This window comes from Phytophthora cinnamomi, assembly GCF_018691715.1.
Source record: "Phytophthora cinnamomi strain GKB4 chromosome Unknown Contig114, whole genome shotgun sequence".
NCBI classification, from domain to species: Eukaryota; Oomycota; class Peronosporomycetes; order Peronosporales; family Peronosporaceae; genus Phytophthora; species Phytophthora cinnamomi.
The window spans coordinates 67,485-82,950 of NW_027151047.1; the positions used below are offsets into that span (position 1 = coordinate 67,485).

General features: G+C 60.3%; 7 protein-coding genes across 7 annotated transcripts; 4 read left to right on the plus strand and 3 right to left on the minus strand.

Moving 5' to 3' along the window:
- Positions 1 to 1,919: 1,919 nt before the first annotated feature.
- Positions 1,920 to 2,681, plus strand: IUM83_11408 (Myb-like DNA-binding protein; the record flags this gene model as incomplete). The annotated part of the gene is made up of 1 exon (XM_067935965.1): positions 1,920 to 2,681. One exon carries the CDS (start codon positions 1,920 to 1,922, stop codon positions 2,679 to 2,681), a length of 762 nt encoding a protein of 253 aa, XP_067781797.1.
- A 286-nt stretch (positions 2,682 to 2,967) lies between these two features.
- IUM83_11409 (pre-rRNA-processing protein ESF2) lies at positions 2,968 to 3,705 on the plus strand (the record flags this gene model as incomplete). The annotated part of the gene is made up of 1 exon (XM_067935966.1): positions 2,968 to 3,705. One exon carries the CDS (start codon positions 2,968 to 2,970, stop codon positions 3,703 to 3,705), a length of 738 nt encoding a protein of 245 aa, XP_067781834.1.
- An 83-nt stretch (positions 3,706 to 3,788) lies between these two features.
- Positions 3,789 to 5,429, minus strand: IUM83_11410 (RxLR-like protein; the record flags this gene model as incomplete). Its single annotated transcript, XM_067935967.1, has 1 exon — positions 3,789 to 5,429. One exon carries the CDS (start codon positions 5,427 to 5,429, stop codon positions 3,789 to 3,791), a length of 1,641 nt encoding a protein of 546 aa, XP_067781773.1.
- A 262-nt stretch (positions 5,430 to 5,691) lies between these two features.
- On the minus strand, positions 5,692 to 6,927 carry IUM83_11411 (putative lectin; the record flags this gene model as incomplete). Its single annotated transcript, XM_067935968.1, has 1 exon — positions 5,692 to 6,927. The coding sequence occupies one exon, from the start codon at positions 6,925 to 6,927 to the stop codon at positions 5,692 to 5,694; it is 1,236 nt and encodes a 411-aa protein (XP_067781796.1).
- Positions 6,928 to 7,303: 376 nt separating this feature from the next.
- Positions 7,304 to 8,554, minus strand: IUM83_11412 (putative lectin; the record flags this gene model as incomplete). Its single annotated transcript, XM_067935969.1, has 1 exon — positions 7,304 to 8,554. The coding sequence occupies one exon, from the start codon at positions 8,552 to 8,554 to the stop codon at positions 7,304 to 7,306; it is 1,251 nt and encodes a 416-aa protein (XP_067781795.1).
- Positions 8,555 to 9,387: 833 nt separating this feature from the next.
- IUM83_11413 (Transmembrane protein) lies at positions 9,388 to 12,755 on the plus strand (the record flags this gene model as incomplete). The annotated part of the gene is made up of 2 exons (XM_067935970.1): positions 9,388 to 9,648; positions 9,726 to 12,755. 2 exons carry the CDS (start codon positions 9,388 to 9,390, stop codon positions 12,753 to 12,755), a joined length of 3,291 nt encoding a protein of 1,096 aa, XP_067781794.1.
- Positions 12,756 to 13,251: 496 nt separating this feature from the next.
- Positions 13,252 to 15,276, plus strand: IUM83_11414 (CLPTM1-like membrane protein; the record flags this gene model as incomplete). The annotated part of the gene is made up of 1 exon (XM_067935971.1): positions 13,252 to 15,276. One exon carries the CDS (start codon positions 13,252 to 13,254, stop codon positions 15,274 to 15,276), a length of 2,025 nt encoding a protein of 674 aa, XP_067781771.1.
- Positions 15,277 to 15,466: the final 190 nt, after the last annotated feature.

Here is a 15,466-nt window from a genome sequence, read left to right on the forward strand (position 1 = left end):
CTGATTTGCAGTGAGTTTGAGCACGTCAGTGGCATGCCGGGTGTTGTTGGGGCTGTGGACGGGTGCCTAATACGAGTAAAACGTTTTGCGGACTATGACGGCTGGTACTGCCGTCGCGGGTATCCGGCATTTAACATGATGGGTGTCGTGGACCACCGCCAGCGATTCATGGCATATTCGCTACGCAACGGAGCTCAAAACGACAAATCCGTATTTAATCGATCAATTTTTGCCCGCGAGATGCTCGATACATTTCCCCCCGGAACGCACCTCGTTGGAGACGCGGGTTATCAACTTCTCACTAATGTATTGACCCCGTATCCGATCCTCGCGGAGATGACCCGAGCCAATCGTTGGTATAATTTGGTGCACAGTAGAACACGTATTGCGGTGGAGCAGTCGTTTGGAAGGCTCAAAGGCAAGTTTAGAGTGTTCAAATCGGATCTGTCACTACAAACGCCTACGGACATGGCGTTGATCATCAAAGGCTGCCTTGTACTTCACAACTGGATCATCGACCTCGATGGAACACCTGCACTTACTCCTGTGGCTATAGAAGACTGGATGGAGATCGACCGAGCATGGTGGGCTACAGAAGAAGTGGCGGGACATGAAAAGCCAGCTCGCGACAAGCGCGACGCAATTAGAGATTACCTGTTTGCTTGTCGCGTTGAGCAGTTCCTGCAGGTGTAGTTGTAGTGACAGCGTTATCAGCAGTACTCTGCATGAAGGCCAATATAGCAGCGTTTACTTGACGAGACCCATCAAGGGAGGCTTGCATCAGCTGGAGTGTTTTCTGTTGATTGACAACGAGAGCGGTGATCTGTTCTTCCATTCGAGCCAACTTGGTCATAAGCAGCTGAACGTCATGAGATGTCCCGTTTGAGTTCAATCGTAAGCTTAGTGACTCGGCCATCGACGCCACCGCGCTCGCCAGATCCATCTTACGCTTTCGAGCCTGACGTTTGTTGGCCGCGCCTTCAGTGACAATGGTGCGCGGTTGCCCTTCTGGCGAGGGTGAAGCCTCCGAGGTGATGGAGCCCGTTTGACCGAAGTCACGGTTTCCCATCCCTCTCAGATCGCCAAAGTACATGATCAGCGTAGGCCAGATGCTAGGATATTCGAGCGGATGTTCCGTGCTATTGCCGGTCTGGGGCTCACTGGCCTTGATGTTGTTGAATGTGGTCTTCAACCCCTGGAACTTGTTCTTGAGCTGCGATACTTTGCATGAGCGGCGGTTCTCCTCGTTAAAATCATCTAGAATGTGAGTCCAGGCTGCAGTCAGCTGCGCTTTGCTCTTCGAGCCCTTGAAGGCAGGGCCGTACTTGTGCATCCGGAGGAACAACAGCGACTCCACGAGAGCATCGCTCCACTCTATGCGCTCATCTGGTCTCTCCACTGTTGCCCCTTGGGCGTCTCCTAGATCGGCTGCTTCTGTGAGGCTGGCCATGCTTAACTGTGAGCAAAAGTTATACTGACTTGGATGTGAATTTCTTAAGGGAAATGCGAAAATGTGCTGTGACCCGACCTCCACTTTATTAGCTATAAAAGAGCCAAAAAGAGAAGAGGTGCGACCCGCCCCTTACCGCCCACCATATGCGACCAGAGAGACCTCCAAAATGCGATAAACTCTCTCTATTGAGCCATAATCCTGTGATCTAGAGTATCATCACATGGTCACAATTGCTGTCACCTGACCCGATCGTTGATAAGTGTATCTATCGCATAAAATATACATTATTGCGACGCGCCTACCATTGGCCAAAATAGCGATTGACCGTCACTCATGGCACAAAAGGCAACTGAGACCCGTGAATGATACATGCGTCAAACTGCAACGCGCACGCCGCGGGCAACGCCACTTCTCATTTTGCCCAGTGCCGCACACTCAGCACAGCCATTCACTCAGTCCCGCCGCCATGACGATCACCAAGCGCGTGCAGAAGGAGCTGGTGCAGGCGGTGCCGCCCTCCGACTCGCAGCTGCTCAAGACGCTGCGCAAGAGCTCGCGCGCTTTGCGGGCGGCGCACAAGGCGCGCTCGACCGCCGAGAAGAACAAGGGCAAGGCCTGGACGCGCGAGGAGCACGAGCGCTTCCTCGTGGCGCTGGACGTGTTCCCGTCCGGGCCGTGGAAGGCCATCGCCGACTATGTGGGCACCAAGGACTCGCGCCAGACCATGACGCACGCGCAAAAGTACCGCCAGAAGCACGAGCGCCAGCAGCGCGGGCTGCGCAACAAGAACAAAGCCAAGAAGACCAAGAAACAGGCAGCAGCAACCTCTGTCGTAGCAGAGTCGCAGCCTGCAGCAGCGCGCGAGCAGGACGTGCCAGAACTAGACGTTGTCATGGCCGAGGTGACGGATTTTTCCGTGTTCTCTGTGCCCCCGCCCGCCCCCGTGCTGGTGAAGCAGCAGTCTGACTCGCCGCGCTCTGCTGACGAAGGTGCAAATACAATTAACAGCGACCCGTTCGCGCCGGTGGTGGCGGACGACTCGCTCTTTTCGCTGGCACTAGACGCCGGCGCCGCCTGGCTTGGCGCTAAGACCGAGGGCGACATCATGGAGATCTTCGCGGACTACGACGAGCCTGTGAGCGATTCAGCGTGGCCGCAGATGTGGAGCACCAACTCGTTGGAGGAGATCGTGGCGTCCTGCTCGCAGTTCGACTTCCTTGGCGACTAAAAGCTGGGCTCGCTCACACACAAGTACCAATATCTGGACCCGAACGGCCGGCATGTTATCTATCGTTGCGTTCTGCACGAACTGCACATACTCCCATTAATTTAACACCACCATAAACAAGTAGGTAAATACACCCAGACACGTTGTGAGAATAGCTTCAATGCGCATCAAACTGATGTCGTAGTTGAACTTGTGTATACTCTGTGTACTCTCCACACAACCTGTACACAAACGCGAAACGGTGTGCCGCCAGTCAATAGCATTGAGTTGCGTTCCAGCTGCAGCCATGTCGACGCTGGAAGTTGACGCGCCCAAGCCCAAGGCCGCCAGGGCGAAGGCGCTCGCCGGCCTGTCGCGCGAGAAGATGGAGCAGTTCAAGGAGAAGGCGGAGCGCCGCGGCGTGGTGTACATCGCGCGCGTGCCACCCTTCATGAAGCCGGAGAAGCTGCGTTCGCTGCTGGCCAAGTACGGCGAGCTGAACCGCATCTACCTGGTGCCGGAGGACAAGGTGCTGCACAAGAAGCGCGTGAGCGCGGGTGGCAATCGGCGGCAGAAGTACACGGAGGGCTGGATCGAGTTCGAGGACAAGAAGGTGGCCAAGCGCGTGGCCAAGATGCTCAACACGACGCAGATCGGCGGCCGCAAGCGCGACTACTACCACGACGACATGTGGAACCTCAAGTACCTCAAGGGCTTCAAATGGGACCACCTGACCGAGAAGATCGCGTACGAGAGCCGCATCCGCGACCAGAAGCTGCGCATGGAGATCGCGCAGGCCAAGAAGGAGAACGAGGCGTACCTGGAGCGCGTGGACCAGTCCAAGCAGTTCGAGAAGATGGAGGCGCGCAAGGCCGACAAGAAGCAGGACGGGGTCGCAGCACACGACGCCATGCAGCAGGTGCGCCGCACCTTCCACCAGAAGGCGCCCGCCAGCAGCAAACAGAACCAGTCGCTGGGCGAGAACGGCTTACTTGAGAAGGTCTTCGACGCCAGCAGCAAGAGCAAGAAACGCCGCGTGGCCTAGAGCCCAGAGAAGAACACAATGCCGTAAAGATAATTGCACCCCTTTTGATGATGATGACACATGCAATACGAGCTAGTTGCCGTCTACAGCTCGTCCTTGGTTTTGCCCTTATCGCTCGTCTTCGCCTTGGTGTTAGTGTTGGGTTTCTCGGTCGACTCAGCCGTGGATTCCGCAGCAGAATTCTCTTCACCTGCTGCGGGAACGGTGACAGTTTGCTCGCTGCCATCCTTGGCATCGACCAGGACCTCGAGCAGAACGTTATCGCCGTCCTTGAGGACCCACTGGTGGCCTGTGAACGAGTTGTACACGATGTTACCGCCGTTCGCTGCAAGGGTGGTCATGAGTGTGCCAGACCAATAGAGACCCACTTCACGGGACGTCGGGTTCGTGAAGGTCACCTTGCAGGCACTGTCGTCAACATCCAAGCCATGACGCCGCCTGTTCCAGACCCAGAGGTTGGCACCCCATTTCGTGCCCTCCAGCACGGGGCAACCACCGTGTAGCGACATCGGGTCCAGCTCGCCGTTCGGCTTCTGGCTATAGAACAGCACAGCGCCGCCCTTCGAGGGGTACGACGCCAGCTTAGTAGAGCACTTCCGCACCATATCCATCTCCCAGCTACCCGGCTCAAACAGCTCGGCTCCAGTGGCTTCGTAGTCCTGAGCAGCGTTCGACGGGTGGCCATACTCGGCCGGAAGGTCCTTCGGCATATCTGCCAGTGGAAACACCGTCTGGCCACCACGCGCAACGTCCGAAAGATAGAGGAAAACGGTCGCATAGCGATTGGAACCTCCCTTGTGCGGATCGAAGTTGAAGTCGTCGTCGAGAACCGGGCCCAACGGGAAATAGTCCTCGTGGGCGATGTACGCCTGCTTTTGCTGGTAACGCAGCAGCTGAAGGCCGTCGCACATGTCGTCTTGGTATTCTCCAAGCGACAACACGTCGAAGACGCGCTTGCGGATGTTCACTGCAGTCTCCGAGACCGTGTCGAAGGCGTTCTCACTCGTGCGGTGCTTGGACAACTGTTTCTTGTTCTTGTTGTCGTTGGGACCGACATACGACTGCTGCAGCTTGTTTGCCGGGTCATCGATCTCCAGCATGCGCTGGACCAACTTGTCCGCCTCCTCGCCGCTGAAGAAGTTGTGAAGGCGGAACGTGCGCGGGGACTCCGAGATGGACTCGATGATCACCGGCTCCTTGGTCGGACTGGCCTTGGACGTCACCGTCACGCGGTGGCCAAGCTCTACAAAGGGCCACATGAAGTGCAGCCCCGGCGCCACGAGGTACAGTCGGTCACCCGACAGGATGTCCGCGTAGGTCTGCAGCAGTTCTCCTTGTCCGTTGAACACGCGGTCCGCCACGGCGCCAGGTGTGGTGTATTCCTTCTCGTTCTCCCTCTCCTCGCCGTCTTCAGCTTCGACGGACTCGTGCAGCCCCTCGACCGCGACGAACTGCGACAGATACGCCGCCAGCTCCCCCTCCGCAGTGCGAGCGGTAAGCAGCTCCGCGCTCAGCTCCATCTGCACGCCGCCGGTCGAGTAGCCGTTGCGGAAGACCGTGACGCTCTTGAGCGGCGCATCGCGATCCGCGCTCAGCGAGCGGTGCGCGTACGTGAGCTGCAGCGTCTCGCGCGCCGTCTGCAGCTCTTCCCAGAACGTGTAGCCTAGCGCCAGGGCCGATACCAGCAGCAGCAGCAAGCCGCCCACGCGCGTGCGCTTCCCCATCGTCGCAGCTCTTGGCAAATGGCGTCACAAATGCACGACAGCAAAATAAAACTGTCCACACGCAAGATCGATCGAATGAGTTTCACACGTCACAGATTTTCAAGCTGAGCCCTTCAGACTTTGAATTGTCCGGTATCTATTTGCTGCCAAGTGCCAAGAAACTTATGCAATTGCGGCCTCTACACTCGGAGGCGCCAGCGCTAGCTTCACTTGCCCCGCCTGGCGAACACTACAACTGACCACATTCAACAGCTAAGGGGCCCTAGTACAGGTGGCTCTTGACAAGCTTGCGGTACTTCTGGTAGGCCACGCCCACGCCGCCGGCGATCAGCACGAGCATAATGAAGAAGGGCAGGCGCCAGCTGGAGCGCGCCACCGTGAGCTCGCCCTCCACCTCCGTCGCGATCTTCTCGTTCACCTTGGAGCGCATCTCGGCGGCCTTTAGTCCAATAGATTTGTCCATCATAGTCGTCATGCGGTCCGTCAACGCTTGGATCTTGCGCTGGTTCTGACGCTCCTTCTCCTTGAGCTTGTTGATGGTGTTGTCCGTCTGCTCGCGCAGCATCTCGAACCAGTGCTCCGTCTCGACCTGGAAGTTGGTCACGTACTTCTCCAGGATCGTCACCTTGCACGACTGGTCGCACACGTCGCTCTCCATGAGCGACACGAAGTCCTTCGAGTAGTTGTGCGACCACGTCTCGGCGTCCACCGTGCCCAGGCCGGCGTCGTTGATCTGGTCGAACGACTGCACGCGCAGGATGTCGTGGTTGTCGGCCAGGGCGCCGGTGGACGCCGAGATGCCGAAGGTCGCGCGGCGGAGCCAGTCGCTCTGGAACGGCAGGTTGCCGCGGTAGCACTCGGTCCAGGTACCGGCGTTATTCGGGTCCACGTCCACCTCGAGCGCCGTGCCCTTAACCTTAACGCGGATGCGGGACGAGCTGTAGACGGGGTCGAAGTTGGCGCTGTTGGCGTGGTAGCGGAAGGCGGCGTCGCAGCCGATCTTGCTCTCGTCGTTTAGGTCGTCCAGGCGCTTGGTGCCGTCGTTCACCTGGATGGTCACGTCCTTGTGGCCACCGCGGTGCTCCACGTTGTGGAACGTGTCCAGGACGATGCCGAAGCCCACGTACTTGTCCGTGAAGCCGTGGTTGTCGCCGTTCTTCCACTGAGGCTCGTGCGTGAACCAGAGGCCGATGCCGTCGCCGAACCACTTCTTGCCCTGGCCGTGGATGCGGTAGGTGATGACCGTGGCCAGCTCGTCCCTGTCCATGCTGCCCTTGCTCCAGATGTGGCCGCGCTTGCTCTGGCGGTCGGGCGTCAAGCGGATGAAGTTCTTCTTGACCTCCGTGTTGCCGCCGTACAGCACGCCGTCCGCGATCTGGCGGCGGCCGTCCGAGTCCACCACCTCGTACGGCTGCTTGAAGGTCAGGCCCGGCAGCGGGGCGGCCGACACGGCGGCCAGTGCCGCGGCGGACAGCAGCGTCACGAAGCGGTGGAGCATTCTCTCTTACTTCTCCGGCGGTAGAGCGGCGGAGTGCGGCGAGGAAGCGCTGGAAATGCCCGAGGAGGATGACACGTGGGGCAGGAAACCTGGCAGACCCAGTACAAATTGCTGGAGGGGATCAGCCTACATGGGGTGGCCCACACAGCGATCTTTGGAAACTGTGACGTGTGCACGACTGAAACTGCACTGATTACCCAGATGTTGCAGGCAGGAGGCTATCCCCGAGGTATGACTGACGTGTCAAGTTGACACGGATGAATTGGGAAGCAGTAGACGACAGCGAATGTGCACTTTTACTTGGTTAGGACACTATTAACGTTGGCTGCCGCGAGGTCGCTGCCCCCAAGGCACCCAACCGACCTCACCGACGGACCTACAGCAAGTGCGACTTCATGAGCGACTGGTACTTGCGGTACACGTAGGCCGCACCCGCCGCCAGGCCGATGAACAGCAGCGCGAATGGCGTCTTCCAGCCACCGCTGGCGATGTCCGGGTTCTCCTCCAGCTGCTTGGTGATCTTCTCGTTCACCTCCTCGCCCAGCACCCTCTTGGTGTTCTCCAACGATGAGTCGATGCCCTTCCGCACCTTGGCCTCGATCTCGCGCACGCGGCGCTCGTTCTCGCCCTCCTGCTTCTTGAGCTTGGCCACCGTGTTCTCCGTCTTCTCCTTCAGGTCGGAGAAGCGGTGCTCCGCGTCGATGCGGAAGTTCGACAGCTCCTTCTGCAACACGGCAATCAGGCAGTCCGTGCCGCAGTTGGGCGAGTCCATCCACTTTTTGTAGTCCTTGGACACCGAGTTCATGACCACCTCCGAGTCCACCATGCCGATCGTCGAGTCCGCGAACTCCGAGTACGCGTCGAAGCGGATGATGTCGTGGTTGTCGGCCAGCGCGCCCGTGGACGCCGTGATGCCGATCGTGGCCGTGCGCAGCCAATCGGCGCTGAACGGCAGCGTCAACTCGTGGCAGGCCACCCACAGGCCGGAGGCGTGGTCGTCCACCTCCACGACGAGGCGGGTCTTGTCGATCCTGACCTTGACACGCGAGATGCTGTGCACCGGGTCGAAGTTGGCGCTCTGCTCGTGGTAGCGCACGGCGGCGTTGCACCCGGCGCGCGTCTCGTCGTACATTTGGTCGTAGTTCTTGGTGCCGTCGTTCACGAAGATGCTGACGTCCTTGTGACCGCCCTTGTGCTCCGGGTTGTTGAAGGTGTCGATGACCACACCTACGCCCGTGTACTTGTCGGTGAAGCCGTGGTTCACGCCAGGCGTGAAGACCTTCTGGCCGGTGAACCACAGGCCGATGCCGTCGCCGAACCAGCGCTTGCCCTGGCCCGACACGCGGAACGTCAGGATGGCCGCCAGCTCGTCGCGGCCCACGGGGTTCTTCTGCCACAGGTGTCCGCGCTTGCTCTGGCGGTCGGTGGTCAGGCGGATGAAGTGCTTCTTGACGTCCGCGTTACCGCCGTGCGACCACGTGGTGTTGACCATTCGGCGGCCCTCGGCGTCCACGAGCTCGAAGGGCGGCTTGAACGACATGTCCTCGATCTTCTCGGCGGCCGCGTGGCGGGCCAGCAGCGCCACGCACGCGCACAGCAGCAGCAACACCAGGCCGCAGACCTTCATGGCGGGCGGATAGGAACCGGGGAGAGCAGGCTTTTGCGATTGACGCCACGTAGCGACTGCTGCATTTCAGGGCCTGGTCTCCCGTCAGAAATGATGCAACGGATATGGCAGGGTTGTGTGAAAAACGCAAAAAAGTGTGCGTCACACCACCGAGTGACTCACGATTACCGCACAACGCTGGACTGGCACCAGCAAAGTCCATGGAGCCTTTGTCGTCGCCTCCTGACTGCCGCTTGCTGCTGCGCATGGGCTGCCGCCCTATGCTGCTGCTATCTGTTCTGCGGCACAGCGACCTCACTACCGGTACAGCGTGCGGCACGCTCGGCCCTGGCCCCGGGATGTGTTGCCAGGGTAACTTGCCAATCAAGGCGCCCAGGATATCTTCGAGATTGTGAATCCTACGGGCAACACGCAGGTCGGCACTCTCGGTGAGCGCTGACTGCAAACGTGGATAGCCCGACGATGGCGGCGTCGATGGTGTCATCACACACGCAGAGTATGTGTACTGTACAGTATGCTGCGCCAACGTGTAGTTGTCCACCAACCATCCCGCGTGCTTCAAGCGTCACTTCATTCCGGCGAATGCGTTGAGACCGCCCGCTAGCCGGACCACGCAGCGTGGCCTGCCGCCCATGGTCCGCTGTCTCCGTTCCAAAGGCGTCGGCGACCTGATTTTGACGCTGTCCGAACGCACTGGCGCTGCCTTTCTCCCGTTGCATCTCTACATCGTGCATATAATACATGCTGCACAAGCTTCGTGCTCATGCACATGCTGGATAATGGCAAAGCAACTCGGAAGCAACGAGCAGCAGCAGCTCCCAGCGTTGCCTATCATGGCGAGCCGCCGGCCGGTCCGCCGTCGTGTCCGGCGCCAGCATCATAGGGAAAAGCGGACGCTCTATGCTCGTCCGCGCGAAAAAACCTCGCGCCCGAGGTTTTTCCCAGCTTCTCCCCGCGGCGGCGGGGACTCATTTGCGCAGCAAGCAGCGGAAGGCGAGCGGCGCGGAGAAGAACGCGAAGGAGCTCTCTCGCGCGGCCCGAGCAGCAGGCAGCCAACCAGCCAGCCAGCAGCAGCACAACCAGCAGCAGCGCGCGTACGTACCCGCCGCTGCGAGCGCGACCTCCGCGCGACACCCGAGGCTCACACACCGCGCGCTTTGGTGGCCTGTAGCAGGAGAGAGACGAGCGCATGGAGTACGAGGTGACGTGGGGCGACGGCCCGCTGGGCCTGACGCTGCGCCCCGACCTGGGAGAGGACATGCCGCCCGTGGTGGGCCGCATCACGCGCCAGGACTCGGCCGCGGCGCTGGCCAAGGTGGCCGTGGGCCACATGCTCGTGAGCATCAACGGCATGGACACGGCCCGCCAGGGCTACGACCACGTGGTGCAGACGCTGCAGACCATCCCGCGCCCGGCCGCGCTGCGCTTCCGCGTGCCGCGCGCCTTCAGCGGCACGCCCGGCAGCGCCGCCTACCGCGACCCGTCGCGCAGCGCCTCGCGCCGCAGCCGCGGCTCCACGGGCACGGCGTGGTCCGAGTCGGGCAAGTCCCCGTCCAGCGCCAGCGCCAGCTCCACGGCGCGCAGACGCGAGCAGTACACGGTGGTGTGGACGGAGGGCCCGCTGGGCATGATCCTGCGCCCCGACGACGACGACTGCCACGTGCCGTGCATCCGCAAGATCACCGGCAAGGGCGCCGGCACGGGCATGGAGAGGGCCACGGTGGGGGACATTCTCGTGGCCGTCAACGGCCAGGAGACCAAGTCGCTGGGCTTCCGCAGCACCATCTCGCTGCTCAAGACCATCCGCAAGCCGGCGGTGCTCAAGTTCAAGCGCATGGGGCGCCGCCTCTCGCGCAAGCGCTCCTCGCAGGAGTCTCCCGGCGGCAGTCGCAGCGTGAGCGGCATCCCCAGCGACATTGGATCGTATGACATCGTGTGGCGCGAGGGAGACCTGGGTCTCAAGTTGAAACCAGGGTACCGCGACGTCCCCGTGCTGAGTAAGCTTACAGGAAAGGGCAACGCCAGTGGACTGCAGAACGCGCAGGTAGGTGATGAACTTGTGTCGGTGAATGGCACATTGGTGGACGGCGAGGCGTATCAGGACACGCTGCGCATGTTGAAGCATTCGCCGAAGCCAGCGGTACTGCGCTTCCGCCCAGGCAAGAGCCGCCGCGAGTCGATGATGTCGGTGGCGTCCGTGACGTCGGTGCGCTCCAACCCTGGCACGCAGCGTGAAGTCAGGAAGGTGTCGAGTCGTCAGCACGTACCTTTGTATGACAACAGCGCTCCTCCCACGGAGCCGGTGGGACCGCCGCCGCCGCCAGTCAGAACCGAACGAGTTAGTCGATCTGATCGTGAACGCTCTGACCGTGATCGTGAACGCGCTGATCGTGAGCGGCAAAAGCGGAAAAAGCGTATTCCACTGGATGTTGCACGCGAGTTGGTGGCAGCGTCGCAGGGATCGGACTTGGACCACGCAATTTTTGCGGGTATTCCTATTACCGCTATCGAAGAAGGTTCAAAGGAGGCGCACCTGTTGCGAGTTCAGGCAAAGCTGTGCATTTCGAACCAGGCGAAGACGGAGCGCACCACACCAGCGAAGGAGGCGCTATCACGTGCGGAACAGGAGGCTAAGGTACTCCAAGAGGCACTGGAGAAGGTGAAGAGCCAAGCGAAGAAGTATGAAGAGATTCTCGAGGCACAATCACGTGAGCGCGTGCTGGCGTTGGCTGTGCGGCACAAGCCTGAAGAGGTGGTAAAGCGTCAGAACAACGTGATCCACGAGTTGGCTGGTGTTATTTCAGGGTTTAAGCGCGATTCTTACACCGAAGTGGATATCGTGCCACCCGTGATGGAGGACAACGATCATGTGCAGAAAATTATGGACGATTTGCAAAACGTGATGAGTATCCCTGTAGTCGTCCCCACCGCCAAGTTCTGTGCTGAGTGTGGTGCTACGGAGAACGAGTCGAAGCTGGACATGGATGATGATGGAGAGTATTATTGCAAGGACTGCTGGGACAAGTTCCTCAACCTCTCTGGGTCCACCCCGGGTGAGGACAATGCTGCCTCCGCACCAGTCAAGGCTGCAGATCCGCCAGCACCCGTGGAGGCCACCCCGCCCGCCCCCACTCCAGTGCAGGTGGAGGAGGAAGAGGCTGTGCAAGATGCACTGTCAAAGCCTGTGAGTCGCATGACCATTGAGGACCGTGAGGCTGAGGAGCAGAAGGCCCGTATTGAAGCTGAGCGCAAGCTGATGGAGATTAAGGAGCTTCGTCGCTCAGGCTCAATGATGCCTGAGCGGCCGTTACACAAGAATAACGCAGAGCGCTCAAGGCGCGAGCGCCGGGGCTTGGAGGAACTTGCGCAGGCGTTGCTCGAAGAAGAAGAGCGCGCTCGCGCGGAGGGTAACCTTGGTCTGGCCAAGAAACTTAGCGCCCAGCGCGCGCGTACTATGGCTGAGGCATCGAGCGAGAACGCACACCCTGGCATGACTCCGTTCTCGTCCATGGGCAACTTGCTGTCTAACCACGACTCTGAGATTAGAAACGGACATGGCAGCTCTACAAAATCGAAGTCGGCGTCCCCGATTACTGATACGCCGCTGGCATTGAGCCGCTCCATCAGCGCGGACTCGTGCTTGCCTCCTCCTGTGCCGGTTTCGGTATCGCCTGTCACTTCGCCAGAGCCAGCACCGTCCCCCGTTGCTAAGCACCACCATGAAATGGCAGCGGCAGTGGCGGTCGGAGCGGCGGCAACTGCTGCAGCTGTTGCCATGGCTCCAGCCTCGCCGACGGCGAGGACCGAGGCTACAGCGTCTTCGTCTGGTGGCAACGACTACGCTGATGTGAATTCGGATGAGGAGGCTGAAGACCAGATGCACATGAGTGACGAGGAGGACGTGCTGCGTGAAGTGGAGGAGAAGAACTTCGCTCTGGCGCGGCAGCTGGACGAGGCTCACAGCGTTATCGAGCGTGCGCGTATGTCTATTAGCATGATCGGGGACGACGACGACGACGACGCCAACGATGACGACGGCCTGAGCGAGGAGCAGATTAGTTTATTTAAGAAACTAACGAGTCAGGCGGAGGAGCGCATGTCCATGGTGGACCGCCTGCACCCGCAGGACGACTCGGACTCGGATTCGGACTCAGACTCGGAAGAGGAGGAAGAGGAGGAAGACGAAGGCGTGTGGATCTAATCCCTTCAAGTAGTAGCAGCAGCGGCGGCGTGCGACGGTGGCCTTTATCCCCGCGGACTCGTGCGCTGGCAAACGGGAGGACGGACCAGGGAGCGCGCAAGGGCCTGTACAAACCCGCGAGCGAGCAGCCGCGCCCTCGCCTTAGATTCGGCAGCTCCGCGTTGCGCTGCGTTGCTGCCGGCGGCTGCAGGGGTCCTCGTCGCCGCCGTCCGCCCGTAGTGGTGTTAATGCCTAGTATGTGAGTAGCTTTAGCTTTCCCCTCCCCCGCGTACCGTCGCGTCATAAGACAAGAAGATAAGCATTTCATATTCGCCAGGCAGCAGCAGCAGCAGCAACGTCAATGACGTCCGTCCTGCAACACGTTGAAGCGAAGTGAGTGTACGTCACCCAAATATCCCCCTCCCATTGGTCAAAACTCTGCTTTCCAGCTCACTTGACGTTTGTATGCTGCTCTCTGCCCACCCCCTCTTGCAGGTCTAAAGCGCATTCCATCGCCATGGCTGACGGAGCCGCTGCCCCCGCCGCCGACGGCGCCGCTGCGCCCGCGCAGGATAGCTTCATGGACCGCCTGTGGCCCATGCTGCGCATGCTGTGCATCTACTACGCCATCACGTCGGTGGTCAACACGTTCGCGCCGCAGCCTCAGCACCCGCAGTCGCAGCCGTCCGCCGTGGCGCAGAGTGCGGAATCCCCCAATAGTGGCCCCCCGGCGCAGCTGCAGCAGCAGTTGCTGCGCAACTCGTTCCAGCCCGGGGACCCCGTGAGCCTCAGAGTGTATGTCACCCCGGACGCGCACTTCTCCTTCGCCGACGCCGCCGACGGCGACGCCGTGGCCCGCGAGCAGGAGGCGCTGCGCTGGCTCGAGGAGGACGCGCTCGCCTACGACGCCGCGCCCAACCCGGCGCGAGAGGACGGCGTGTGGCTGCGCCGGATGAACGTGACGGTGGACGAGCACCTGCTGGCCAACGGCTCGCTCTACGCGCATGTGTTCCTGACCAGGGACGGCCACTCGCCCAACCCGGCGGACGCGTCGTTCGACGCCATGAGCTCCGTTCACCGCTCGGTGGCGCTCACGGCCTTCCGCCCGCCGCCCAAGATCGTCAAGAAGCGCAACCTGCTCGCGGCTGCGGAGGAGGAGAAGGAGCAGCAGCAGGAAGAAGAAGAGGAGGAGAAGGAGGAGGAGGAGGAAGCCGCCGCCAACGCCGACGTGTACATCTCCATGTGGAAGCCCGCGTTCTACATCAACCCGGTGGTGGACCACACGACGTACTCGGCGCGCCAGCCGCCGCCGCCCTTCGTGTCCACGGAGATGGAGGTGGACAGAGAGGCGGGTCTGTACTCGCCTGTGCTGTTCCTGAACGAGTTCTGGCTGCTGGAGGAGCACCTGATTCCCGTGAACGACACACTCACGGCGCTGCCGTTGGAGATCTCCTTCTACCCGCTGCCCATGTACAAGTACGCGCTGTACACGCAGATGGAGCAGAACTTCCGCAACCAGGAGGCCACGGGCGCGTCCTCGAGGCGCGACACGGACAACATGAAGAGCATGTTCATCGAGACCAACCCGTACCTGCTGGCGGTCACGATGGTGGTATCACTGCTGCACTCGCTGTTCGACTTCCTGGCGTTCAAGAACGACGTGAGCTTCTGGAAGAACCAGAAGTCGCTCGTGGGCCTGTCGCTGCGGACCATCGTGCTCAACACGTTCTTCCAGCTCGTGATCTTCTTGTACCTGATGGACAACGACACGTCGTGGCTCATTCTGGTGCAGTCGGGCATTGCGCTGATCATTGACGTGTGGAAGATCAAGAAGGCGGTCGTGTTCTCGCGCGACGCCGACAACAAGCTCGTCGTGTCGGGCGTGGAGAGCTACGAGGAGTCACCGACTGCCGAGCACGACCGTGTCGCGGTGGCTCACCTGTCGTACGTGCTGTACCCGCTGATTGTCGGCCAGGCTGCGTATACCCTCGCATACGGCGTGCACAAGGGCTGGTACTCGTGGGTGATTTCAAGTCTTACGAGCTTTGTGTACGCGTTCGGGTTCATCATGATGACGCCTCAGCTGTACATCAACTACAAGCTCAAGTCGGTGGCGCACCTGCCATGGCGTGCTATGGTGTACAAGTCCCTGAACACATTCATCGACGATCTGTTTGCCTTCGTCATCAAGATGCCGTGGATGCACCGATTGAGCTGCTTCCGCGACGACCTCATCTTCTTCATCTACCTCTACCAGCGCTGGAAGTACCCGGTGGATGCCAAGCGTACGAACGAGTTTGGTCAGGGCCCCATCGAGGATGAGGATGCAACGAATGCTATTGAAGGCGCTGCGACACCTGCTGCCAACGAGCCCGAGCTGGCTGCTGATGCGAGTGCTGAGGTCATTGCTGCTGCTGTGGACGACACGGAGGACATTCCGCCGCCACCGTCCACCCCGCCATCGACAGAGTACCTCATGTCCAAGCGCGCCAACACGCTCGAGGACGACATCGTGAAGAAGGAGCCGGAGCTGGTGGAGTAGGTGCATCGTATCCTGTAGCATTGAAGATAGATAGATCAAGAAGCGGCAATCCAGAACCCAGCCCTGCTGCAGATGACATCGTTGTGCTTGCGGTTGTTGCTGTTTTTGTTTTGTTTGTTTGTTTGTTCCAGAGTATCTTGCTGGCAACGCTCAGGGTGAAAGGTCGGGCGTTCAAGAGGACGTCACACGG